This window comes from Staurois parvus, unplaced genomic scaffold (genome assembly GCF_062004578.1).
Source record: "Staurois parvus isolate SC_StPar_1 unplaced genomic scaffold, SC_StPar_1.0 ptg000316l, whole genome shotgun sequence".
NCBI lineage: Eukaryota > Metazoa > Chordata > Amphibia > Anura > Ranidae > Staurois > Staurois parvus.
Genome location: NW_028318112.1, coordinates 3379453 through 3406598, shown reverse-complemented (window position 1 = coordinate 3406598; position 27146 = coordinate 3379453). Strand labels below are relative to the sequence as shown.

At 45.5% G+C, this 27146-nt stretch overlaps 1 protein-coding gene across 3 annotated transcripts in view; it reads right to left on the bottom strand.

The window, feature by feature from the left end:
- Positions 1–27146, bottom strand: part of CACNA1I (calcium voltage-gated channel subunit alpha1 I) — a 1904325-nt gene that overhangs the window by 1113291 nt on the left and 763888 nt on the right. For all 3 annotated transcript variants that reach the window (XM_089683626.1, XM_089683627.1, XM_089683628.1), the window contains exons 7-8: positions 24834–25140; positions 6465–6850 (exon numbers count right to left, since the gene is read on the bottom strand). In XM_089683626.1, coding sequence (XP_089539752.1) covers positions 6465–6850; positions 24834–25140 — 693 coding nt within the window. The remainder of the gene's footprint in view (positions 1–6464; positions 6851–24833; positions 25141–27146) is intronic.

Sequence of the window (27146 nt, the reverse complement as noted above, 5' to 3'; positions counted from 1 at the left end):
TCTAGGGATGGACTTTATTGTAGACCTCCCGGTGTCTCGGGGTCATACGGTCATCCTCATGTTCGTTGATCGGTTTTCCAAGATGTGCCATTGCATTCCACTCAGGAAATTACCCACAGCGCAAGAACTGGCCACGGTCTTTTCCAGGGAGATTTTTCGCCTGCATGGGTTACCTAAGGTGATTGTCTCAGACCGCGGGAGTCAGTTCGTGTCCAGATTCTGGCGCGCCTTCTGCTCCCAGTTTGGTATTAGTCTCTCCTTTTCTTCAGCCTACCACCCGCAGTCCAATGGGGCTGCGGAGTGTTCCAATCAGGCCTTAGAACAATTCCTTTGGTGTTATATTTCAGACCATCAGGACGATTGGGCCGATCTCCTGCCGTGGGCAGAGTTTGCCAGGAACTCGGCGGTCAACTCCTCCTCCGGGATGTCTCCCTTCATGGCCAACTATGGGTTCCAACCCGCAGTATTACCTGAGAGGTTCTCACCACAGGACGTTCCGGCTGTGGAGAACCATCTTGCTGCCCTGCGTTCTTCATGGGGGCAGATCCAGAGGGCCTTGAGGGACTCAGCTCAGCGCCAGAAGTTCCAGGCTGATCGCAGACGGTTGCCCGCTCCTTCATACCAGGTCGGCGATCGGGTGTGGTTGTCTACTCGCAACCTCAATCTTCGGGTGCCCACACCCAAACTAGCTCCCCGTTTTGTTGGTCCTTTCCGCATTCTCCGCAAAGTGAATCCGGTGGTCTATGCCCTTGCCCTTCCGTCTGGGATGCGGATCTCCAATATCTTTCATGTTTCCCTGTTGAAACCTCTGATCTGCAATCACTTCACTACCTCTCTTCCTCGGCCCCGTCCTGTCCGGGTTGACGGTCATGAGGAGTATGAGGTGAGCCGGATCCTGGACTCTCGATTGGTGCGCGGTCGATTACAGTTCCTGGTTCATTGGCGTGGTTATGGTCCCGAGGAGCGTTCCTGGGTTCCTTCCGCGGATGTCCATGCTCCTGCCCTCCTCCGCGCTTTTCATACCCGCTTTCCTCAGAAACCTTTTGTTGAGCCGCGGAGGGGGAGGGGCCCTTGAGGAGGAGGTACTGTCAAGGTCCTACCTTTTCCCTGAGGTTATGTTACTCCATGTGCTGGCGTCCATCTTGGATTCTGCTGTGCATGATGGGAATCCTTTTATGCCTTCAGGTTTCTGTGGTCCATCCCCCAGAGGGGTGTGGCTGATGACATATAAGCCTGTGGCCCGCACATGCTCTTTGCACTTGTGTCTTGTGTCTTTGTGTTGCTATTACTCTGTTCTGACTCTCGTGACTCTCCTGGTATCTATTCGGCTTGTGACTTGACTATTCTTAGTATTCTCCTTTGATCTGACCCTCTGTTGCTGAACCCGGCTCGTGACCTGTGATTCTCGTCTGCTGTCCTGTACTGTTTTGTCCTGTTGTTGTTGACCCCGGCTTGTCTGACTACTCTTTTGTCTCTTCCACCAGCTACACGCCATTGGCGGCGGCCATTACCGCAGCTGAGGTGTCTCGGGGGCCGCGACCTGGTTCCTGGCTGCGTCAAGTCCATCCCCACCATCAGGGGCCCTGGTGAAGGGCAGCCTGGGACTTAGACTCCGCGCCCTGGGGGACTTCGGTCTGTGGGTGGTGGTTGTCGTCAGCCAGTGCGTTACATTGTTAGGCCTGCCTGTCCGTTCCTCAGCTCCTGCCCTGACACTGATGGTCATGTGGACATGCGTGCTAATAACCCTGAAACATGTGATGTGGTGGGTAATGATGTGGTAGACACAGCTGAGCTAAAAGCTGCAGTTGAATTAGGCCCCCTACAGGTTCAGGAGGGTGCTCTGGGAAGAGAAACTTTAAATGGCATATCTGCCCCGAAGGAAAACTTTAAGGAAGTGGATTATTTAAAGAGGTCCTCTGACATAAAAATATCTGAAGTGCAAGATAGGTGGGCTGTCCTTCAGAAGGAGAGTAGGACATTGTCGTCTGAGAATGTCAGTGACAAAAGGAAGCATGCAGTGTACAGGGGGAAACAAGCAGAGCTAAGTTTGGTCAGTAAGAGGAGGCATGTACATAGAATGGAGAGAGGGTCTAAGGTAACCCCAATAAAAGAGCCCACACTTTTTGTGTTTAAAAGCGTGACCCCTTCAAAGGTAAAAAGAAACCGGCGGTTGAGAGTGCAGCATAGCTTTAATGCTATCCGACATCTAAAACTCAGGCGTCAACCTCATCCTCAGAAAGGTACCAAGTTTTGGAAGTTCCTTAATGGGAAGGTGACTTGGGTGGCCCCAAGGAAAATAGAGAGGCAACGCTTTTGGAAGCGTACCCGTAAAAAGGCACAGTGTCTTTATAGGGCCCAAGTCCGTGTACTAGAACACAGGGAAAGTCGCCTCATAAGACAGGAAGGAAAGTTTCCCTTTGAAAGCAAGGTCAGTCAGGAATGGGCTCATATGGGTGAAGGCTGGCACAGAGGTGCCAAATTAAAGCATTTGGGCTTGTGTGTTCTGCCCCCTACGGGATCAAAACAAAGGGGGGGGGATATGTGGCAGTGCGGTATCCTGCCACGGTGGAAATCATGATGGAGACCCAGGATTCTCAACTATACAGGTTGAGGGGCTCCAGGCAGTTCTCACAATGCAGAGGAAACTGATTTATAAGTTTCCTCTTTGGTTTGTAAAGCCTGTTTTGGGACCTGTAGCCTGGAGATTTCTTAGAGATTTGGGAGGGATGAAATCTCCAATCCTGGGCCCATATTTTGGGAGCAGCCAGCGTGCTGATTGCACAGGTGTGTGCAGGCCTTTTAGGGGAGTCCAGGCCATGATTCTGGGCTCCACCCCGGCAGATAGGAGTCAGGAAAGCTCCACCCTGGCAAACGGAGTCAGGAGGGCTCCAGCCTGGCAGATGGGAGGTCTCTGCCTTGGAGGCAGGGGGAAGCCAGACTAGCTGTGTGCTAGTGGTCATAATTTGGGAAGAGTCTGCAGGAGACAGACAGTGAGCTGTGTAGCTGAAAGAGCCAGAAGGCTGAATTTGTTTGATCGTGGATACCCCTGTGTGGGAAGCATTTGTGTTATGTGAACTTTCTTTTAATTAAAATTGGGCAAAAAGGCCCTTAAAGAAGCGAGTTGCTGTGTGCTTTAACGAGAAGAGCTCTACCACTTGAAGCGAGTTCCCACAATATATATATATATATATATATATATATATATATATGTATGTGTTTATCATCTAATCCCCCACACTTTTGGGTTGCCATGACCTTTGCCAATAATTATCATTCCATTTTATTATTAGCATGATTTCTGGCATTCCTTTTTCACCCCCTCCTTGTTTTCCTTTTTTTTTTAATTATCATGAATCATGTTCACCATAGACATTGCCACCATTATGTGAAAAACCGCACTAGAACATTATGCCAGTTACTGCTTTTTTATTGTATATGCCTGCTCCGATCCCTATACACCAATCCTAGCTGCTGACATCTTCCCCCAGCTGCCAGTCAGAGTGATATCATCCTGCCTTCTGCCTATAAAACACTGGAGAACCCTACAGCCAATTAGGTATGAAGAAGAAGCAAGTGCTTTGAAAACGCATCACCTGACCCTGTTCCTTCCCTGCCATTGTTCGCTTGCCGAGGTCTTGACTTCCTTGCTATCCATGCTGGTTTCGGCGCCATTTTTAAAAAAAACTCTCTGCATTGCTGAACACTGACGGCAGCAAAACTGCTCATCCTGCACAACCAGGATCCATCTTCACATCACTGTCAGACTGAGGTCTTACATTCCTTTGCCATGCTATTATATTTCTTACGTTTGTGAGTAGTTTTTAAACCTTTCAGAAAATAACAGAGGACACCACACATTGTCCTTTATTTTTACAGGATTATTTTTTTTGCTGTGTAGAAAATACTGTAATTCATAGGGATTGAGCAAGAAGAAGTGCAGATATCAGTGTCTCCTGTGTCTTTACAAAAGCGACATGCTCAAGACTGAAGTAAATTTTGAAATGAGGAGAGTTGTATTTATAAACTTACAACAGTGTCTGTAGAACATGGTATGAAAAGATACATACAGTACATATACACTCTGGGGCATGATGCAAACATGTGTATGTAAGCCTGTACATAAATTTGCCTGTGCTCCATTCTTTGTTTATGTGGCACTACCTCCGCAGGAGCCGCTTGGTAAATTGGGTTCACCGTTCTTCTGTCTCAACTCTGAAAACAACCTCAGCCCCACTGACACACCAGGTTAATCAAATGGATACTTCACTGCTACTGAGAGTATAAATATAGATACCCTGCACACAACTAAGGTTCAGTATCAAAAAAGCAAATATCAGACTGGTTAGTGGTAATATATTGTCACTGTTTACAGTAAATAGCAGAAAATATCCACACAAATGAGCAAGTAAAGGCTTAGGTCAATCATAGTTAACTAGACAGTGTGTTCACTAGGCCAGTGGTCGGCAAGCCGCGGCTCGCGAGCCACATGCGGCTCTTTACAAACTTAAATGCGGCTCTTCTGTGTGCCGGGCGCCCGCTGCCCTCCCTCCTCTCGGGCGGCCGCCCCAAAAGTCAGGACTCTGCAGCTGTCAGGATGTAGGCGGGGCAGCCAGGATGTAGGCAGGGCAGCGTGACTAACTCCTCTCCTCTCACAGTCCGCCCTGAAGACCAGAACGGCGCGGGAACACGGCGAGAAGAACGTGCGGAGCAAAGGTAAGTGAATTGACACAATATGGGGAATGAATTACTATAGGGGGGATGAATTACTATGGGGGATGAATTACTATGGGGGATGAATTACTATATGGGGGATGAATTACTATGGGGGATGAATTACTATGGGGGATGAATTACTATATGGGGGATGAATTACTATATGGGGGATGAATTACTATATGGGGGATAAATTACTATATGGGGGATGAATTACTATATGGGGGATGAATTACTATATGGGGGATGAATTACTGTATGGAGGATGAATTACTGTATGGGGGATGAATTACTGTATGGGGGATGAATTACTATATGGGGGATGAATTACTATGAGGGATGAATTACTATATGGGGGATGTATTTTCAGTTTTAAAAATGTGGCTCTCAAAATAAATTTCAATCGTGGTTTTGGCGAGATTTGGCTCAGTTGAAAAAAAAGGTTGCCCACCACTGCACTAGGCTATAGCTAAATTAGAGTAAACCTGGTTATCCACAAAATCAGCAATAAGTAATGGTATTGGAAACCAGTAACAGCAATGCTAATCAATATTGCAATAACTCCTCTGTAAACAGTAGGCTAGATTAGAGTGCATTCAGTATGAATGTCAAAGATGAAATTTAAGACTCTCTTAAGTCCTTCTTTAAAGGTACTTCTTACTATGGACAATAGGTAAAGTTCTTGTGAAGCAGCTATGTGAGTGAGCAATATTTAGCCTTAGTTCTTCAGCCAGATAATGTTAGGGCCCAGTCTTTACAGTAATGCAAATGAGCACAGTCCCCGTAAAGTCTGCATGTAACAAATAATGCTGCTAGTTGGAACACCAGTCCCTATGAGCTCAGTCTCTGCTAGCAGCTAGAGGTTAATGGCAGCAGTGTTCTCTCACCAGTCCCAGTGATATTGCAATGGGGATATCACTGTTCAGATGTAAGCGCACCTCTGGATCTGCCAAGATTGACTGCGGTGTTCAGCGCATGGCTGCAGGCTTGTGGCAAATTGTGTGCTGCTCACCTCACAATAAACAGTAAATTCTCTGCCATATAAATATACACACACCATAAGTCTCCCCCCGATAAAATATCTGTCCATGTAGTTTGCCCATTTGTAGCACAATAGTTACACTGATTTTTTAACTGAATCAAGGCTAAATAATGTGAATTTTGGAAAGCAGTGTGAAACAATAGCCCATAAAAACAATCATTAATCTGCTTGTTGATCAACTGATTAATAATACAGCTCATTCCAGATCATTGTCATTTACATTACTTAATGTGATTAAATAAACAAAAATGAACACTAAAAAACACCCCAAAGCATGTGCATTTCATTTAGCAGAGTCATAACAATAACTTTGTTTTTTAAGTGATAATAAACCCAAAAATAAACATTTGCAGCTTAAATTTGTTGGCTGCATTCAGTTTCTTTTTCCCTTTGTGGGTTGAGGGTTTGAGGCTTTGAGGATTTTTCCTTTGTTTTCACTTCATAATTCAGCCAGTAACACATTTCCTGTCTCTGGGTGTCTCCACTCTAAATAGAAGAGCAATGGAGACCATTGTAAGCACCCCTGATAATGATAAATGATTTGTGTTAACTAACTGCCACTTTTATTGGACAGTTTGGTCTATTAATGGTAGCTGAAGAATAACAGACCACATCTAAGAACTGGTAAGTTGCAATATATTAAATTGCTTTATTTTGGGTTTAATAGCACTTTAAGTTGCCAAAAGAAAAAAGTGAATAGTTAACTTACCTGTTCATGGTGCTCAATGCCCATGCTGATTGTATTCACAAGAATAGCTATCATGATTCCTCGGTTGAAGTATTTGCTATCCACTATGCCCCTGAGTTTTACACGAATTTCTACACAAAGCCTTTCACAAAAACCTTCTTCGCTATCTTCCTCTTTCTCTTTGTCAAGTTCTGATGTGCTTCCACAACTCCCAGTTTCACTGTTCTGCCCTTGTGTTCCTTCTAGACTGGACCTGTTGCTGTCCGGAGCAGTAAACTTCCGTCCATCATCCCATTTAGCTTTGGTACATTGAGGACAGTTTGAAAGATCAGAGGTAAGTGTGATTGCTATAGGCTGTACAATTGCATGAGGAGTATATTCCAACTGGCTGTGCTTCTGACATACCCCTAGGAAAACAAAATAAATAAACATATTTATCTGTAGCCTAAAGGTTAAGTCCACCCAAACACTGATGTATAAAACTTTGAATTCCAGCTAGTATATAAAATGCAGGTTTCTTATATCTATTGGCAACTTCAGCTGGAAGAACTCCCTGTTGTTCCTAAATCTGTCCCTGTTTAAGTCACCATGATGGCAAGCAAAGCAATGTTGCATTCTCAAAAATTTAAAATATATGAAGAATTTAACAGCAAGATTCCACAGATACACATAAATCCGGCTACCCAAGTCTTTTCAGCAGTGAGTGACAAGAGCTGTAACAGAATTGGCCATCTGTTGTGATGTCTAATTTGACACATGTGGTACCCATATTGTGTATAGAAAACCTACAGCCCTTGAACAATCACATCTTCCATTCTACCTAGACAATACATGGATAACTGTCAAGTGGGAAAGCCATAACAACCTCTTTATGTGTTTGCTCATGTGGCAAGCTCTTGAAGCTGAACCTTACAAAATATGCACTAGAGCAACATTTATTGGACTGATTTTATCTGCCAAAGGATTTGTAATTTTTGACAGCCAGTCCTGCAAGTTATTCAGCCATGCCAGATAGCAAGGCTTGGTGGGGGCCTTATTTTTCTCTACTGGCTAAGCATCATAACTTGGACATCTCCTTGTCCCAGCAGATTACCAGACAGCTCTTTTTTTTTTTTTGCTTTCTTCTGTAATCTAGAGATTAGCTCAAAATTCAGTCTAAACGCAAGGTGCTGTTTACATTGCTACATAGTTAATCTGTTTGAAAAAAAAAGACACTAGTCCATCCAGTTCAACCAAAAAAACAAATATCCTATACCCACAGTTGATCCAGAGGAAGGCAAAAAACCACAGTAAAGCATGATCCAATTTGCTCCAGCAGATGAAAAAATTCCTTCTTGATCCCACAAAAGGCAATCTGATATTCCCTGGATCCAGGGGCGGACTGACAACTCATGGGGCCCCCCAGGCAATAGGGGATCATGGGGCCCCTGTGCCCTTGCCCAAACTCATAAAAGCCTATAAAAAGGTACCAGGGGCATCTCATGGGGCCCCCTACTGACCCCGGGCCCTCGGGCAGTGCCTGAGTTTCCAAATGGTCAGTCCGCTCCTGCCTGGATCAACTTTACCTATAAATATTAGTATCCAGTTATATTATACAGTGATTATACAAGAGAATCACCCCCCTTCTAACCACTTGCCCTCCTGAGGATTTACCCCTCTTCCTGGCCAGGCCATGTTTTGATTTACGGACCTGCATTACTTTAACTGACAATTGTGTGGTCATGCAACACTGCACCTAAATGAAATTTCTGTCCTCTTTTTCCCACGAATTGAGCTTTCTTTCAGTGGTATTTGATCACCTGTGCATTTTTTATTTTTTGCGCTATAAAAAAAATTTGAGAAAAAAAACTATATTTTTGACTTTTTTCTATTAACTGCTTCCCTACCGACCTATAGCAGATATACTGCTACAGGGCGGTACAGGTGTGCAAATTCATATATATATATATATATATATACTGTATATACGTGATTTTGCATTTCCGTGTAGGGGGCACGAGCGAGGCGCGCACGCGCCCTACCCGCAGCACCATTCGTGGCCGCGACGTCAATCACCGGGTCCTGACCAGTGATTACTCGCTGGCGTCCGGTGATTGCCGAGCATCTCCGATGGGAAGGAGAACTGTTAGTAAACAAAACAGTTCTTTTCCCTGTCAGCTCGTGCACACTGCTTTGGATGGCTGTGCACAGCACAGCCATCAAAAGCAGTGTGATTACAGTGAAGCACAAACACATGGTTTCATAATAAAACACACCCAGCATACAGTTAACCCTTTGATCACCCCTCATGTTAAAATAATCATTTTGTTGCTTTGCAGGCTGAAATGGAGACAGACACAGGTTTTGTTTTATGCAGCTGTATTTACTCACTAAAATTTGTAACATCCAAATGAAAGATCTAACACCAACATGTCAGAAAATAAAAATACAGAATCACTGAGTTGGAAAAAGGATCACCCCCCCTCCTAAAATGACTTGTAAACTCAATCAAGTGTAGCTAATCACCTTCTCAATGGCACACAGAGCCATTTGAATTTTGGCAGTGACCAGCTGTGGTCCTCTGGATAGCTCAGCTTTCCTGGACCATTTTACTCCCTGATAGTGAAACTGAAGAAAACAATCAATAATGGGTGGCAAGGCACTGTCAAAGGTCTCCAAGATAAAGTTGTGAATAGGCAAAGGCCAGGAGATGCATACAAAAAATGTTAAAGGTTTTATCAATGCATAGAAGCATAGTGAATTCTATTATTAAGAAGTTCAAGGTATTTGGTACAGCACAGACCCTCCCTGGATCCAGACGTCACTCCAAATTGATGAAAGAGCCAGGAGGAAACTGGTCAGAGAGCCTACCAAGAGGCTTACAGCAATGCTGAGGGAGTTACAGGAATGTATGACAAAGAGTGGTCATTGTATGCATGTGACAATATCATAAATTCTCCACAAATGTGGCTTGTATGGAAGGGTTGCAAAAAAAAAAAAAAAAAAGCCATTCCTCAAGAAAGGCCACATGCAGACATGAATGAGCTATGCCAAAACACACTGAGAAGATTCTGAGACAACATGGTAAAAGGTGTTATCGTCAGATCAATCTAAAATTGAATTATTTGGCCTCAACACTAAACCATATTTCTGGTGGAAATCCAATACAGCTCACCATCCAAATAACACTATTCCTACAGTAAAGCATGGAGGTGGTAATATCCTGTTATGGGGGTGTTTCTCTGCAGCAGGGACTGGAACACTTGTCAGGATAGAAGGAAAAATGGATGGGGCAAAATACCATCAATATCTTGAGGAAAATCTGCTGCCCTCTGCCAGAAAGTTGTCAATGGGAAGAAGGTTTACCTTCCAACATGACAATGAACCAAAGCACACAGCAAAAATGACCACACAATGGTGGAAGGAATAAAAGGTGAATATCCCTGCATGGTCTAGTCAGAGCCCAGACATAAACCCCATTGTAAATCTGTGGAATGACTTGAAGACTGCAGTCCACAAACAGTTACCATCAAATTTAACTGACCTTAGCAGTTTTGCAAAGAAGAGCGGGCAAATATGGCAAAGTCTAGGTGCAAAAGGAAGAAGGGTCAGCCGCACTCCGGAGGATAGATGAATATAGTGTGTATTGATCCATAGGACACACAAAACACCAGGACATGAATACAGGAATTATTAACGCGTTTCACACGATCTCATGTTTAATCTCGTGTTTATGATTAAGCACGAGATCCTGTGAAACACGTTAACAAGTCCTGTATTCATGTCCTGGTGTTTTGTGTGTCTTATGGATCAATATATACACACTATATTCATCTATCCTCCGGAGTGTGGCTGACCCTTCTTCCTATTGCATCGTGTGTGGTGGCAAGCCAGAGCCTGCACCTGTTGTGGATTGATCTGGATTGTTTGCCTGAGCGGTATACCTTTTGTTCTTTAAAGTCTAGGTGTGCAAAGTTGGTAGAGACATATCCCAACAGACTAAAGGCTGTAAGTAAAGCAAAAGGTGGTTCAACAAAATACTGACACACTGGGGTGATCCTTTTTCCAACTTGGTAATTCTGTTTTTGATTTTTTTTTTTTCTGACATGTTGGTTTTATATCTTTCACTTGGGTGTTATAAGTAAATACAGCTGGCTAAAACAAAAACTGTGCCTGTCTACATTTAAGGCTGCAAAACAACAAAATTTGATTCTTTTAAAGGGGGTGATTCTTTTGTATACCCACTTTATGTATCTAGGGAAGAATCCAGGCCTTTTTAAAACACTATACTGAGCTGACCAGAACCAGCACTTGAGAGAGTCTATTCCACTTTTTCAAAACTCATACTGTGAAGAAGCCTTTCTATATCTGGAGATTAAATCTCTTTTCTACATACGTAAAGAGTACTCCATTGTCCTCTGTGATGGCCTTAAGGTAAAATACTTTACACCGAGTTCACTATATGGACCAATTGTGTATTTACAGTATACATATTGATCATATCCCCCCTTAGGTGCCCAAAACTGAACTGCATATTCCAGATGAGGTTTTACTGATTTGTATAGGGATAAAATGATATCTCTCTGTCTGGAGTCTATACCTCTTTTAATACAAGAAATTATTTTGCTCGCTTAGGAAACTGCAGTTTGGCATTGCATGCCATTATTAAGTTTATGATCTACCAAAACACCCATGTCCTTTTCCACCATTGACTCCCCTAGTTGTACTCCCCCAGGTATGTAGGATGCATGCATATTCTTATCCACCAAGTGAATAGCTTTATGTTTATCAACATTACACCTAATTTGCCACATGGTTGCCCAATTAGACAGTGTATTGAGGTCAGCTTGTAAGTTGGAGACATCCTGTAAGGATGTTATTTCCACTGCATGACTTGGTGTCGTCTGCAATGACTGAAATTGCACTTTTAATACCAAACCCTATATCATTTATAAATATATTAAAAAGTGAGGGTCCCAACACTGAACCTTGGGGTACACCATTAATAACCCTAGACCATTTGGAGTATGAATCATTACCCCTACTCCCTGTCTTTTTAGCCAGTTTTCTATCCATTTACAACTGATTTTTCCAACCCTGTAGACCTTACTTGACACTTAGCCATGTGTGGGTAACTGTCTCAAAGGCTTTTGCAAAAGTCCTGACCTCAACACTAGAGATGAGCGAATCGAACATGACGAAGTGGAATTCGTTCCAAAGATTTGGAAAAATTCTATTCGCGACAAATCCGAAGATTAGCAAACTTCGGATGCACGAATCGAATTTTCCCAAAAATGGCGGCGACATGTGTGGCGACGGAGAAAATGGACAGAGAAGATGGGGCGGGGATCTCTGGGAAGGCGCGCAGACAAGGCGCGCTGACCCATAATGCATTCATGACATGTGATCGCGTTAGCCAATCAGCAGCCAGCCAGCACTGTGTAATGGTGGAGCTATAAATCGCGGCCATCTTAGAATTCTCCATTAGCCTCCGGTCATTCAAGAGAGACAGACCTGTGTGTATTAAGGGACAGAGTTAGGGCCACAGAGACTTTAGGGCCACAGAATCGTTACTCAGGGACACAGAATCGTTACTCAGGGACACAGAATCGTTACTTAGGGCCACAGCTATCAAACAATCAAAAATTTAAAGTGACATACACCCTTTTTTTTTTTGGTGGCTGTCGTGCACAGTTGGTGCTGCAGTTTGCCGATTGTGCAAAATAAACTGACTTTCTGCTTCACAACCACTATTGTACGTTCAAAGAGTTAAATCCATTTACACGCCGGCTGGCGGTAATATTTTTTGGATGATTAGTGCATTCCAGTGACACAAACGTACAGTTTCCAGCCAACGGCAAGCTGCAATTGACCGATTGTGTACAATAAACTGACTTTCTGCTTCACAACCACTATTGTACGTTCAAAGAGTTAGATCCATTTACACGCCGGGTGGCGGTAATATTTTTTGGGTGATTAGTGCATTCCAGTGACATAAACGTACAGTTTCCAGCCAACGGCAAGCTGCAATTGACCGATTGTGCTAAATAAACTGACTTTCTGCTTCACAACCACTATTGTACGTTCAAAGAGTTAAATCCATATACACGCCGGGTGGCGGTAATATTTTTTGGGTGATTAGTGCATTCCAGTGACATAAACGTACAGTTTCCAGCCAACGGCAAGCTGCAATTGACCGATTGTGCTAAATAAACTGACTTTCTGCTTCACAACCACTATTGTACGTTCAAAGAGTTAAATCCATTTACACGCCGGCTGGCGGTAATATTTTTTGGGTGATTAGTGCATTCCAGTGACCTAAACGTCCAGTTTCCAGCCAACGGCAAGCTGCAATTGACCGATTGTGTACAATAAACTGACTTTCTGCTTCACAACCACTATTGTACGTTCAAAGAGTTAAATCCGGTTTTATTTTTGGGGTGCTTATTGAATTAAAGAGTATGTCAGACAACACGCAGAGGAGGCAATGTTTCAGGAGCGAGCAGACGTGGCAGCAGAGGAAGGGGTCGAGGCAGCACTAGTCGCAGCCAGGGGCCAGTGCTCCCGGTGTCATCCAGCGGTCATGTCTCCACCGACAACCCTGCCGTCATCGATTGGTTGACTCGGTCGTCTTCCTCTTCCCAGGTCACCTCTGACACCTACAGCCAACGGTCGGTGGGTACGTCAGACACAACCGTTAGTTGGCATGGCCCGGGAGCAAGCCCACTGAAATCACGTGTCCTCGACCTGCCCCTGTCCTTTGGTGTTCCCTCACCAAGCGAAGTATCGCATGCTGTGGGCTTAGCCCCACTGTACAGTGAGGAAGAGCTAACAGAGGGCGGTCAGGAACGGGGGGAGACATCCGCCTCTTCAGCAGCCAGGCGAAGAAGTACTGGCGAGGAGAGTGGCTCGGTAGCCGGTCTAGAGACAGGTCTGTTTCCTGACCCACACGCAGCCGAGGGGGCTAGTAGTGACGCGGAGACCCTAATTGATGATGATGAGGCTGATCGCACTTGGCAGCCTCGTCGTCATCAGGCTATTGCTTCCGCATCATCAGGAGAAGAGGGTGGCAGCTTGGCAGCGAGCAAAACAGTCGGTGGGTTGCCCAGGAGGCAGCAGGGTCGCAGCAGTGTCAGTGGAGCCAAACGGCCACGGACTAGAGCACCAGCTTTACTGCAGCCTACCACCACGGCCAGTAGTGGTGCCGGTGTGCACGGAGGAAGTAGCAGTCAGCCAGTGAGGAGTATCGGGGGCAAAGTTTCCTACTCGGCGGTGTGGCAATTTTTCGTCAAGCCGCCCGAGGAAGTAAACGTAGCCGTATGTCGACTATGTGGCCAGAAAGTCAAGCGTGGCCAGGGGGCCAATGTTGGGACTACAGCGTTGCGTCAGCATATGCAGCGTCGCCATTCGGTGGCCTGGGAAAACCGTGATAAAGATACGGCGGTTCTGCCTGCCCCAGCCCCCGCTCCATCACCCGCTCCGTTACTTGCTCCGTCACCCGACGTCAATCGCCCTCTATCAGCCAGTCAAGGCTCCAACACCTCTGCTGAGGGGAGTTGTCGCTCGTTGGCATCTTCCGCTCGTTCAGATGCTCCTTCTTCTGCTACTCCTCTTCACGGATTCCGTCAGCAGTCTTTCTTGGAATCCGTTTCCAAGAGACAACAGTTTGCGAGCACGCACCCGACGGTGCAGAAGCTGAACGTCCTCCTGTCCAAGTTGCTGGTGCTGCAGTCCCTCCCTTTCCAAGTGGTGGACTCAGCACCTTTCCGAGAAATGATGGCTTGTGCCGAGCCGCGGTGGAGAGTGCCAAGCCGGCATTTCTTCGCCAAAAAGGCAGTGCCAGCCCTGCATTCACATGTAGAAGAGATGGTGGGCCAGTCTTTGAGCATGTCGGTTTCTGCCAAAGTGCACGGCAGCGTCGACGCGTGGAGCTGTAACTACGGTCAGGGACAGTACATGTCATTTACGGCCCACTGGGTGAACGTGGTGCCGGCACAGCCGCACCAGCAACTTGGACAGGTCACGCCGCTTTTGCCTCCACGTTTGCACGTCCTTGGTCCAACAAAGATGTCCGCCTCTACCACCTCTTCTTCCGCCGTGTCCTCAGCCGCCACCCCCGTGCCAAGTCCCATTACCCGACCGGCATATCACATGTGCAGGGCGCAACGGTGTCACGCTGTGCTGCACCTGGTATGCCTTGGCGAACGTAGTCACACAGGGGAGGAACTTCTGAGTGTAATGAACAGAGAAATCGACAGATGGCTGTCTCCGCGCAAACTGAAAATCGGAACCATGTTGACCGACAACGGAAAGAACATGGTGTCTGCTCTGCGTCAAGGAAGGTTGTGCCATGCGCCATGCATGGCTCACGTGTTCAATCTGGCTGTCAAGCGGTTCCTAAAATCCACCATCCCACTGCAAGACATCCTTAAAATGTCACGTAAACTTTGCATGCATTTCAGCCATTCCTACACCGCAAAGCACAACCTCCTTGAGCTGCAGCGGCAGAACGGAATTCCACAGCATCGCCTGATCTGCGACGTTGCAACAAGGTGGAATTCAACCCTACATATGTTAGACCGCCTTTACGAACAGCGAAAGGCCATCACAGATTTCCTGATGTTACAAGCGGATAAAGGTACTCCCCTGTGTAACTTCGATGTCAGCCATTGGCAGCTCATGCGTGACACCTGCCGCTTGCTCAGGCCCTTTGAGGAGGCCACGCTATTCGTGAGTCGGCAGGACTATGGGATGAACGACGTCATTCCTCTGTTGCACGTCCTGGAACAAATGCTGTTAACAATGGCTGGTCAGGGTGCGGTAGACGTGGCGCACAGATCTCAACGCCACATGACCCCTGTGGGGGCAGGACAGGAAGAAGAGGAGGAGGTAGAGGAGGACATTGGTGCTCAGGAATTATTGAGTGAAATGGGTGGTTTTTCCACTCAGCGGACAGGAGTGGAGGAGCAGGAGCATCTGGTAGAGGAGGAGGAGGAGACAGAGGACCCAGACGCACCGTGGCAGTATGCTGTGGAGATGGAGGCAGGGAGTCCCTCGCATTCCTTGGCACAAATGGCCCATAGCATGCTCGGTTGCTTGCGTAGCGACAGCTGAATAATAACCATCAGACAGAGGGATGACTTTTGGCTGTCCACCTTGTTGGACCCTCGCTACCGTTCAAAAATGGTGGCCTTTTTCACACCTGCTGAGAGGGAGGCCAAAATAAAGTACTATAAAAACCACCTATGTAGTCAGTTGGTCTCTGCCTTTCTGCGCCAACGTCCATCCTCAGACACTGTGGGCCCTGTGCGCTCGCGTTCCGCTGCCATGGCAGCAGGGGAGGGGTGGGGTGGTAGGAGCAGTGGCAGCTCCACCAGCAGCGGCTGCCTCAGTCTGCAGTCGATGATGAGTAGCTTTCTTCACCAGCGCAGTGAGGAAACTACTAACCAGCCGCAGCAGCAGCAGCATCAGGTGGACCTGGAGCAGGACCTCAAACAGGCTCGGGCCTACTTGGACAGCACCCTGCCAACCGAGGTAGACAATCCCCTTGACTACTGGGCAACGAAACTTGACCTTTGGCCCCAACTAGCTGAATTTGCCCTTGAAAGGCTGTCATGCCCAGCCAGTAGCGTGGCATCGGAGCGCGTGTTTAGTGCGGCAGGAGGTATTGTAACTCCGCGGAGGACACGACTGTCCACCCAAAGTGTGGAGAGACTCACGTTTGTGAAAATGAATCAGGCGTGGATTAGTCTGGATTTCAAACCTGATCCGTACATTTGTATATATATTTTATTGAGAGGCTGCTGGTCGGCCGACTCATGTTTTGCACATTTTTAATGACTTATACTCTGCAGGTCGGGCCCCTCATGAATTGGGGTTTTTAAATTATTTATACTTCGCTGGACGACCGTCACATGAATTGAACCTTTTTAATGACTTATACTCTGCTGGTCGGGCCCCTCATGAATTGGTGTTTTTAAATTATTTATACGTCGCTGGACGACTGTCACATGAATTTAAACTTTTTAATTATTTATAGTCGACCAGTTCCAGACCGATGGAATAGCAATTTTTTTAAATATTTATTTGACACGTGTTGTCCATCTCATCAATGAGGTGGACTGTTTATTTATTGGCCACGGTTTGGCCCCCTCCTGTTTCTTACATTGTTAACTTGTTGTATCGGTCACGGTTTGGCCACATGTTTGGTTGTCTTGTTAAGATTTTCTGTAATGTACACAGTTACGCTTGACTTGTCGACTTTCCACAATCTACTAAGGTATAGCATCGCATCAAAGTTTTTTTTTTTTTGGTCTAAACCATTTCTTATAATGTCAATTTGTAGGATACGCCGCTGTAAGGCGACCTACTTTTTTGTCACTGTGTAGACATCTATTTATAGGCCGATGTTTGGCCAGAAAGATATATTTAGTAATAACCTAGCCGTTCAAGCCGCTCACTGAACACCTCGGGAATTGCTTTGTATATCTGTCGCCTTAGGGGCCGCTGTCTGGCGACATAATTTTTTGTCACTGTGTAGACATCTATTTATAGGCCGATGTTTGGCCACAAAAATATATTTAGTAATAACCTAGCCGTTCAGGCCGCTCCCTGAACACCTCGGGAATTGCTTTGTATATCTGTCGCCTTAGAGGCCGCTGTCTGAACAGCTCATGAATTGCTTTCTATATGTGTCGCCTTTGAGGCCGCTGGCTGGACAGCTGATGAATTGATTTGTATATATGTACTTATTGTCCGCTGTCCGGACAGCTCATGAATTACTTTTTGTATATAGCCTTCCAAACCACTCTCAGAATAAGTCATGATATTCATGCTGTGTATAGCCTTATAGGCCAATGGTCAATCAAGTCATGATTGTTATAGTGTGTATAGCCTTATAGGCCGCTGTCTTTACAACTTTATAATTCCATGCAGTATATAGCCCTATCGGCCACTTTCTGGCATCCAGTTGCTGTAGCCCCCATCACCACACTGTGCCACGGGCCCCTGTACCGCCTTCTCATACTGCTGCCAGATCCATCCTCTGCCATGTGCGTCTTTGTCGCCTGCTCACGCTGCTGGGTTCCAATTTTAAACCTAGGCCTGTGTATGGCTTCCGAATACTGCTGCCTCCACCGCCACCCTGCGCCATGTGCCTCTGTCGTCTGCTCACGCTGCTGATGGCTTCCGCTTTTTAAACTAGTCCTGTGTATGTTTTCCGAATACTGCTGCCTCCACCGCCACCCTGCGCCATGTGCCACTTTCGGGTCTCCTCACACTGCTGCCAGGTCCATACTGATTCATGGCCCCCTGTACCGGCTCCTCATGAACGTGGTTCAGCGGGTTTGCATCACTTAACGGCAAATCGTTGACAAATTCTGGGACGTTCAGTGTTGTGCGCATTAAGCCAGACACCAAAGGGCAGCACAGACCTGTTATTACTCGCTCAAGCATGGCTGAACAAAACCAGTCTCTACCACAAATTGGACCCAGACCTGCCCAGGGTCTCGTAACTAGATTGCACGGAGGAGTAGAGTCCGTTATCGGAATTAAATAGACAAAACGCCACACCAAAAAGAGTGGCCATTTCCAACACTTATTCCAGAAAGAGGAACAACCCGTTTCATATACGGCCCGTTGACGTTTCACGTCTGCCACATTCAGTCGATTTAAGACGCAAGCTCCACTTCCTGTGGTCTCTGACCGTCGATATACCTTTAAGTGTCAGCTTTGAAGCTATATTCCCTCCGGAGCACTGACACTGGTGCCCTTCCGTCAACATGCCTTTAAGTTTCAGTTTTCAACCATATTCCCCACAGAAGCCAAACTCTTGGGTATCCCAGAAGCTGCTCAGCGGGTCAGGGCAATAAAGCTCCCGGTTCGCAGGTTGTTCCGTCTTATGGATGGAAGTACGACGGTATATGATCTTCTTCGCACCCACGGCATTACTTCGTAGAATTTCTGCATTGCATCTGCAATCACAACGCTGACTTCCCAGATCGCCACTCAGCCATTGGACTCTTGATAGTCGTCTCCCCACACTGCTGCTAGGGGGACTTTTTAACCTAGGCCTGTGTATGGCCTTCAATTGAAGCTGCTTCCGCTCCGCCACTCTGCCATTGGACTCTTGATAGTCGTCTCCCCACGCTGCTGCTGGGGGGAATTTTTAACATAGGCCTCTGTATGGCCTTTAATTGAAGCTGCTTACGCTCCGCCACTCTGCCATGGGCCTCTTGGGTATCCCAGAAGCTGCTCAGCGGGTCAGGGCAATAAAGCTCCCGGTTCGCAGGTTGTTCCGTCTTATGGATGGAAGTACGACGGTATATGATCTTCTTCGCACCCACGGCATTACTTCGTAGAATTTCTGCATTGCATCTGCAATCACAACGCTGACTTCCCAGATCGCCACTCAGCCATTGGACTCTTGATAGTCGTCTCCCCACACTGCTGCTGGGGGGAATTTTTAACATAAGCCTCTGTATGGCCTTCAATTTAAGCTGCTTACGCTTCGCCACTCTGCCATGGGCCCCTGTACCGCCTCCTCTTGCTGCTGCCAGGTCCAGAGTGTGTCATGGGTCCCTGTACGGCCTCCCATTGGTGCTGACTTAATCGCCAGACTCTGCCATGTGCCACTTTCAGGTCTCCTTACACTGTTGGTGGGTTCCATTTTGTGATAGGGTGCTGTATGGCCTTCCATTGCTGCTGCCTCCACCGCCACCCTGTGCCATGTGCCTCTGTCGTCTGCTCACGCTGCTGACGGCTTCCGCTTTTTAACCTAGGCCTGTGTATGGCTTCAGAATAATGCTGCCTACACCGCCACCCTGCGCCATGTGCCTCTGTCGTCTGCTCACGCTGCTGCCAGGTCCATACTGATTCATGGCCCCCTGTACCAGCTCCTCATGAACGTGGTTCAGCGGGTTTGCATCACTTAACGGCAAATCGTTGACAAACGCTGGGACGTTCAGTGTTGTGCACATTAAGCCAGACACCAAAGGGTAGCACAGACCTGTTATTACTCGCTCAAGCATGGCTGAACAAAACCAGTCTCTACCACAAATTGGACCCAGACCTGCCCAGGGTCTCGTAAGTAGATTGCACGGAGGAGTAGAGTTCGTTATTGGAATTAACTGTGAGGGACTTTTAAACCTAGGCCTGTGTATGGCCTTCAATTGAAGCTGCTTCTGCTCCGCCACTCTGCCATTGGACTCTTGATAGTCGTCTCCCCACGCTGCTGCTGGGGGGACTTTTTAACATAGGCCTCTGTATGGCCTTCAATTTTAGCTGCTTACGCTCCGCCACTCTGCCATGGGCCCCTGTACCGCCTCCTCATGCTGCTGCCAGGCCCGTAATCTGCCATGGGCCCCCGTACCGACTCCTCATGCTGCTGCCAGGCCCGTAATCTGTCATGGGCCCCTGTACCGCCTCCTCATGCTGTTGCCAGGCCCGTAATCTGCCATGGGCCCCCGTACCGACTCCTCATGCTGCTGCCAGGCCCGTAATCTGTCATGGGCCCCTGTACCGCCTCCTCATGCTGCTGCCAGGTCCAGAGTGTGTCATGGGTCCCTGTACGGCCTCCCATTGCTGCTGTCTCCATCGCCACACTCTGCCATGTGCCACTTTCAGGTCTCCTCACACTGCTGGTGGGTTCCATTTTGTCATAGGGTGCTGTATGGCCTCCCATTGCTGCTGCCTCCACCGCCACACTGTGGCTCCACACTCTGGTTTTGGCCCCGTGACTGCCCAAATGAGTGAAGTGTGCGGTGATTCTAAGATCGACGGCACTCATCTGCATGTCATACTGACTGACAGTATTATTTCTCTTCCCCAGCAGACTCCAAGGGCATTTAAATTAAAGGTACAGTGTTCTGCACTAATATAAAGGCTCTCTGAAGCCTAGAAACACCCTTTTTATAAGTTAAATTCGCAGCGAATATATTCGGCTCGAAGCGAATTTATTCGGTGAATTCGGCGAATCAGCCGAACCGAATTTTTGAATAATTCGCTCATCTCTACTCAACACCATAGAACACTTTTGGGAAGAATTAGAGCAGAGACTGGGAGCCAGGCTTTTTGTTTGACATCACTGCCTGACCTCACAAATGCCCTTCAAGAAGAATGGTCAAACATTCCCATAGACACACATATATGAAAAGGGAGGGCCAACTCAATATTGAACCCTAAGGACTAAGACTGGGATGCCATTAAAGTTCATGTGCATGTAAAGGCAGGCATCCCAATACTTTTGACAATATAGTGTATTTCTGGATCATATCAATTCTGAGCCATTGTGGATCATTTGGGACTGTGTCAATATCATCCCTATTATGGGCATGAGTTCTTCAATGCTCATATGTATACAGAGAGCTGAAGAAGGTATTTAATAAATTTGCCTTCTCTTTGTCCCCAGTCACCCACTTCTGATTAAAGTGGGTGACTGTGGGACTACATGCTTAGACTAGTAAAGGGACTACATGCTTAGACTTGAACTTTTTACAATTACCGTATTTTCCGTTGTATAAGATGACTTTTTAACCCTTGAAAATCTTCTCAAAAGTCGGGGGTCGTCTTATACGCCGGTATACGGCATGCTGACACTTGGTGTCAGGGCATCACTTTTTAGGGGGGTGGCACGGTGCAGGGGTGGGCAGGGGGCTGCTGTTTCTTACCTGGCTCCGGTCCCAGTCCCACGACGATCCAGTCCAGGAAGCGCGGCTGCTCCTTCATTCAGTTCGGCCGCTCGGCTCCGCCTCTTCACCAGTTAATAGCCGCCAGAACTGTAGCTCAGGAAAGGCACACACGTGGCCAATCACCAGCGAGGAGGTGGAGCCGAGTGGCCCCGTGAAAATCGAGTGAGGGAGCGGCCGGTAAGTGGGTCGTGCAGAGGTGCTGCTGCAACCACATATGCTGGCTGCAGCAGCACCATACTGGAACAGGGGTCAGCAAGTGTCATTGGTGTCAGTGGGAGGAATAGTGCCCCATCATTGGTGTCACTGATACTAATGATGGGGCATTATTCCTCCCACTGACACCAACGATGGGGCACTATTCCTCCCCCCACTGACACCAACGATGGGGCACTATTCCTCCCCCACACTGACACCAAGGATGGGGCACTATTCCTCCTCCCCACTGACCCCAACAATGGGGCACTATTCCTCCCCTCCCCACTGACACCAACAATGGGGCACTATTCCACCCCCCACTGACACCAATGATGGAACACTATTCCTTCCCCCACTGACACCAATGATGGGGTACTATTCCTCCCACTGACACCAATGTTGGGACACTATTCCTGCCACTGATACCAATGATGGGGCGCTATTCCTGCCACTGACACCAATGATGGGGCACTGTTCCTCCCACTGACACCAATGATGGGGCGCTATTCCTCCCACTGACACCAATAATGGGCACTATTCCTCCCACTGACACCAATGATGGGGACTATTCCTGCCACTGATATCAATAATGGGGCACTATTCCTCCCACTGACACCAATGATGGGGCACGATTCGTCGCTCTGACACCAATGATGGGGCATGATTCTTCACTCTGACACCAATGATGGGGCACTATTCCTCCCACTGACACCAATGATGGGGCACTATTCCTCCCACTGACACCAATGATGGGGCACTATTCCTCCCACTGACACCAATGATGGGGCACTATTTCTCCCACTGACACTAATGATAGGACACTATTCCTCACACACTGACACTAATGATGGGGCACCAACATTGGTGTCAGTGGGAGGAATAGTGCCCCATCATTGGTGTCAGTGGGAGGAATCGTGCCCCATCATTGGTGTCAGTGGGAGGAATAGCACCCCGTCATTGGAATACCATACTGAAATACCATACCATATTGAAATCAAATCTGATGTTTTTTAATTTGGTGTGCGTTGGAAGAGGGGTAGTCTTATACGGCGAGTATAGCCCAAACCCTATATTTTAAAACGAAAAGTAGGAGGTCGTCTTATACACCCAGTCGTCTTTTACGCCGGAAAATGCGGTAATATATTTGAAGAATTTCTTTGAGTTGGTCTTACTCTCTTTTGCAATCTGTTGGTCATTTTTAATTTTTGCAGCATTTGCTTTTTACATTTTCTGTTACATTCCTTGTGACAATTAAATGATGATAGTGTTTCTTCATTCTGATATTTTATAAAAAGCTCTTTTCTTTTCATTTATAGCTTTTTTTTAATTTTGGTTTTAGTTTTTTAAACTTGTTGCCCATGGGAATATATTTTCATTGTACGCTATTTACGACAGCTTCCTTGCTGTCAATGTTTGCTAAGGAAGCAGTGGGTGTCAGCACCTGACATGTCCTTAGCAACCAGTGACATCACCAGCCCCATTTATTTACTTTCCAGGAATCCCCAGCCATATAATCAAAGGGACAGGGTTTACACAACATCACTGACTAAATATGGCCACATGACACCACCCAGTAGTCCATGCCCCTTTGTTTATTTTTACAGACAGGCCCAGGAGATGTCATTCATCTGCAATTAGCAACATGGGATCAGATATGTCCATCGGTCAGCTGAATTTTTTTTATTTCAGCATGTGTTGGGCATTGTTCATCATGATTAATGTGAATCTGCAGAGCTGAAAGACATAATTGATGAAATTAAATTGTGACCCCTTACTTATTAACAAAGGGGGGGATCAGTATCACAAGGTCCCCTTATTTTTAAAGGCTGCTTCAAAGATTTCAATAAGCCCCACTGTCCACAGAACCCCACAACCACCTTACTAGAGTTGTGAAGAATGACCCTTGTTCTCTTCAACATGTGGACAGGGGCTTTGCCAGGGAGGTTCCACCTGGCAAGGTACCCCCATGTTGAGGGCATGTGGCCTGTTAAGGCTCAGCAGGACAATGTAAAGAGATAAAATGGTAGCTGTGGGGAAGTATGTCCTATAACATGCTTGGCATCCATTCACAAAACTAATTAATTATAAAACAGCACCATGAGAGTTGTACATGAAGGGTGTTATAGAGGAGGAACAGAGTTGAAAATGGGTGTATAAGAAACTGAAACATGTGGAGATGGAAGGGAGAGTGTCAGAAGCACCACAATAGACTGTGAAGATGGTGAAGAACACTAAAATTCAAACAGGATGTGTTAGTGGACTTGGGGACAATCGAGGATGAAAAGGGAACACACATTCTCATACACTGAAAATAGGTCACTGGGGAAGTGCGGAGGAGATAAATGCACATTGGGGTTGTTTATTTTCCCATTTGACTTGTTGAAGGTGGATCTGAACAAACAGCGTGCTTGCCAAGGTTGGAGAGATTAACTTAATGTAAGTAATCCTATCTGTTTTTCTTAAACCTTAGTGCGATACTATGATTGTGCTTCACTTCTAATTATAATGCAAGTTTTAAGGTCAGCTGACCCACTGAAACAATGCACTCACTAGGTAGATGCTATCTTTAAACAACAATTGCAAAGCAGACTAATGCTGGTTACACACAGGCCGAACATTGTCCCAAAATGGTTGGTTTGCCAAAAACCGGCTAACTTTTGGCCCGTATATAGATCCCGACAGACGCTCGTCTCAACTGGCTTCTGTCAAATTAGCATGCTGGCAAACCAGCATCTGACCAGTGCTGGCAGCCAATGGCTGTATCCCTGTCAGAACACAATAGGTCAGCAAGTGAGATCGCCACACTAACATTGTTCAATTAGTACGGCAACCTCTTGGTTTTTTTTTTTTTTCGTTTAGCCCACTGGATACAATGTAGCAGTTGGTGTGCGTTGCTGCCTGGTCGAATCAGTGCAGTGCTGATTCACTGTTCTTGGTGAATTGAACTGTCCCCTTTTTTAAAAAAACTTTAAAGAGATGTCACACAGACATTTCAAAAAGTTCAACTGGCGGCAGCGCAGTGCAAGGCAGTGGATTGCTTCACATTGGCTCTGCTAAAAAAAAAAAAAAAAAAAAAGTACTGCATGCAGTGATGTGAACCAGGCACATATGGAAACAGGGCATTTTGCCTTGACATGCAATGGGATTGTGCTGGAATGGCCAATCAACGCAGTCCCACCACACGTGGTGTGAGTGTACCCTTACTAAATAATTTTAGGAAAATATTGAGCTCCTTCTAGTGGCTAACCTACACATCTCTATATTTACTCAAATAAAATAATATGAAAGTGCAAACACTTCACATAAAATATTTCTTTAACAAAAACACTTCAATAGATGTGCTCTTCAAAAAGGCACTATACATACAAATTAATCACACTTTTCATATTAATTATCTGTATTCACACATTTACAACATTAAAAAGAAATGTTTTTTCTGAAAAGAAACTATTATGTGATAAAAAACATTGGTAAAGTGAACATAAGAAACATCAGAGCATTTATGGAGCATGTCCCACTAGATTCTTACAAAGCTGATGTTGTTCTTTGCCATTGATTCCCAGCTTAGCATTGCTGAGCTCAATACGACTCTGCCGCCGGCTCTGAAGGCTGGTGTAAAGCCCGACTGTGCGACGCTTGGCCTTTCGAAGGATGTGGCAGACATATTGAAAAATTTCCTCGTAACAGTCTCCAGGCTCAGCATAACTAGCTACTGTACTAGAAGATAAATACAAAGCCCTCTGTTCCTGCATCAGCTGGTGTTCCCTTTGCTTGGTTTCAGAGAACTGAGTGGCAATAACAACCAGGCACAAATTGATCATGAAGAACGATCCAACCTGCAGCAAGAAAAAACAATTAGATTACAATGCTGTTCTGAAGCTTCAAAATACAACAGACAGATTCAAATCTCAGCATGAATTTTGCAACTCTTCAGACAAGGGAAAGGATAGATTAATTGCTTTTTTTCAGATGCAATAATAGTTATTGCACATTACTTAAAACAGGTGCTTTTTAATTGTTAAACTGAAGCTCTTTGATTTACTGTGTAAGCACTGATAATTATAAAGGCAATGTAATTAATCTTCAGCAATTTAACTATTCTATGTTACACATAGAATATTTCCCCTAAAATACAGGGGATATACGGTATTTACACATTTCCCTGCAATGGCCAGCATCTATCCACTAATCATTTGTCCTCACACAATCAGAGAGCTGATAAACTACCTAGGCAGCTGTAACAGAAGAAAAGGAAAAGAAGATTTTAGGGTTATTATCCTAATTTGAACATAAATGAATGCTGCACTGCCTCTGGTGAAAAACCACACTGCAATAAAAAAAAAAAACACACTACAATAAAAAAAAACATAAACTTGTGTCTCTTTGCCTCCTATATAATTTATAAAATAAGCCCCTCCTCCTCAGAATAACCCTACAATATAGGAAATGGCTTTGCAGACTTATCCAATAGGTGAAAGATGTTCAATGAAGTGAAAAAATGTTAATTAGTGAAATAATGTTCAATTCCTGTACCAATCCTAACCAATGTGAATATATAGCATTCAAATATTATACCATAAACAAACATGTACACAGTGCATTAGATATGCAAATACTGAAGTCCCAATCCACCACTAGCATCAAACATGAAAGTCCCAATGTGATTCACTTCCCCAGCGGCATCCAATGTGAATGGGGTGAAACAGCGATCAATTATCTTCTCCATGAAACATCTTTATGTTGAGTGCACCACTCAGTGCTCCCCCTCCAGAGCCCCACTAACCCAAAGATGTTGACCCCCTGCATAGGTTGGTCAAACTGCGTTTTTGGTGTGTCAGCACACTCCTGCAAGTCAGTAAAAAAAATTATAAAATCAACAAGTTTATTACTTGAATAAACTTGTTGATTTTATAATTTTTTTTACTGACTGAAGATTCGAATTGAGTGTGTTTCCTTTCTCAAGAGGAATTACGTATCCTGGATCTGGGGCTGAAATATGCCCCTGATAAAAATCGGGATAAATTTGAGGCATTTATTGACATTCAAAAGTTTTAGACAATTAAATCTCAAGAAATATCATGTAGGTAAGAAGTTTAAAATTGAGGAAGTGAGTAATGAATTTCAACATAGCAACCTCAGAAATAACACCACCTTTAATCCAAGGATGGGAGGCAATGAATATCTAGAAGTTTTAAAAAACTGGTGACAAATGAAATAGAGAATGTACAAGTAAAAACAACACAGCAGACGACCATATGGGAGGGAATTAAACGGATAGAGGAAAGGAAAAATGTTGTTATCCGCCCGGCAGATAAAGGAGGAGGACTAGTAATTTTATCAAAATTAGACTTCATGGAAACAATTAATCGATAAGAATAAAGTGAGGAAGGAACCAACATTTAATACGGCTTTTGTTACAGGATTTAATTGACAATACAAAAAGGTTGAGCATATCAAGAAACACTGGCATATTTTAAAGAAGGACGTGGAGTTATCAAAAATCCTACCCAATAGACCAAAGTTTATATATAAGAAAGCTCCAAATCTCAGAAATTGTTTGGCACATAATGTGGTAGATCCTATTGTTTCAAGACCTAAAAGGTTTTTCTAGATGTCAGAAGTCCCTACCGTGCTGGACCATCAAGTCAACAGAAAGGAAACGCACTCAAAGCGAGTCTTCAGTCAGTAAAAAAAATTATAAAATCAACAAGTTTATTACTTGCACTAATACCATGTCACATATGTCATTGAATGCCCATGCCATCCTTAGTATATAGGACGCACTACTAGACAACTCTCCACTAGGATTAGGGAACATATCAATAAAGGTTACAAACAACAT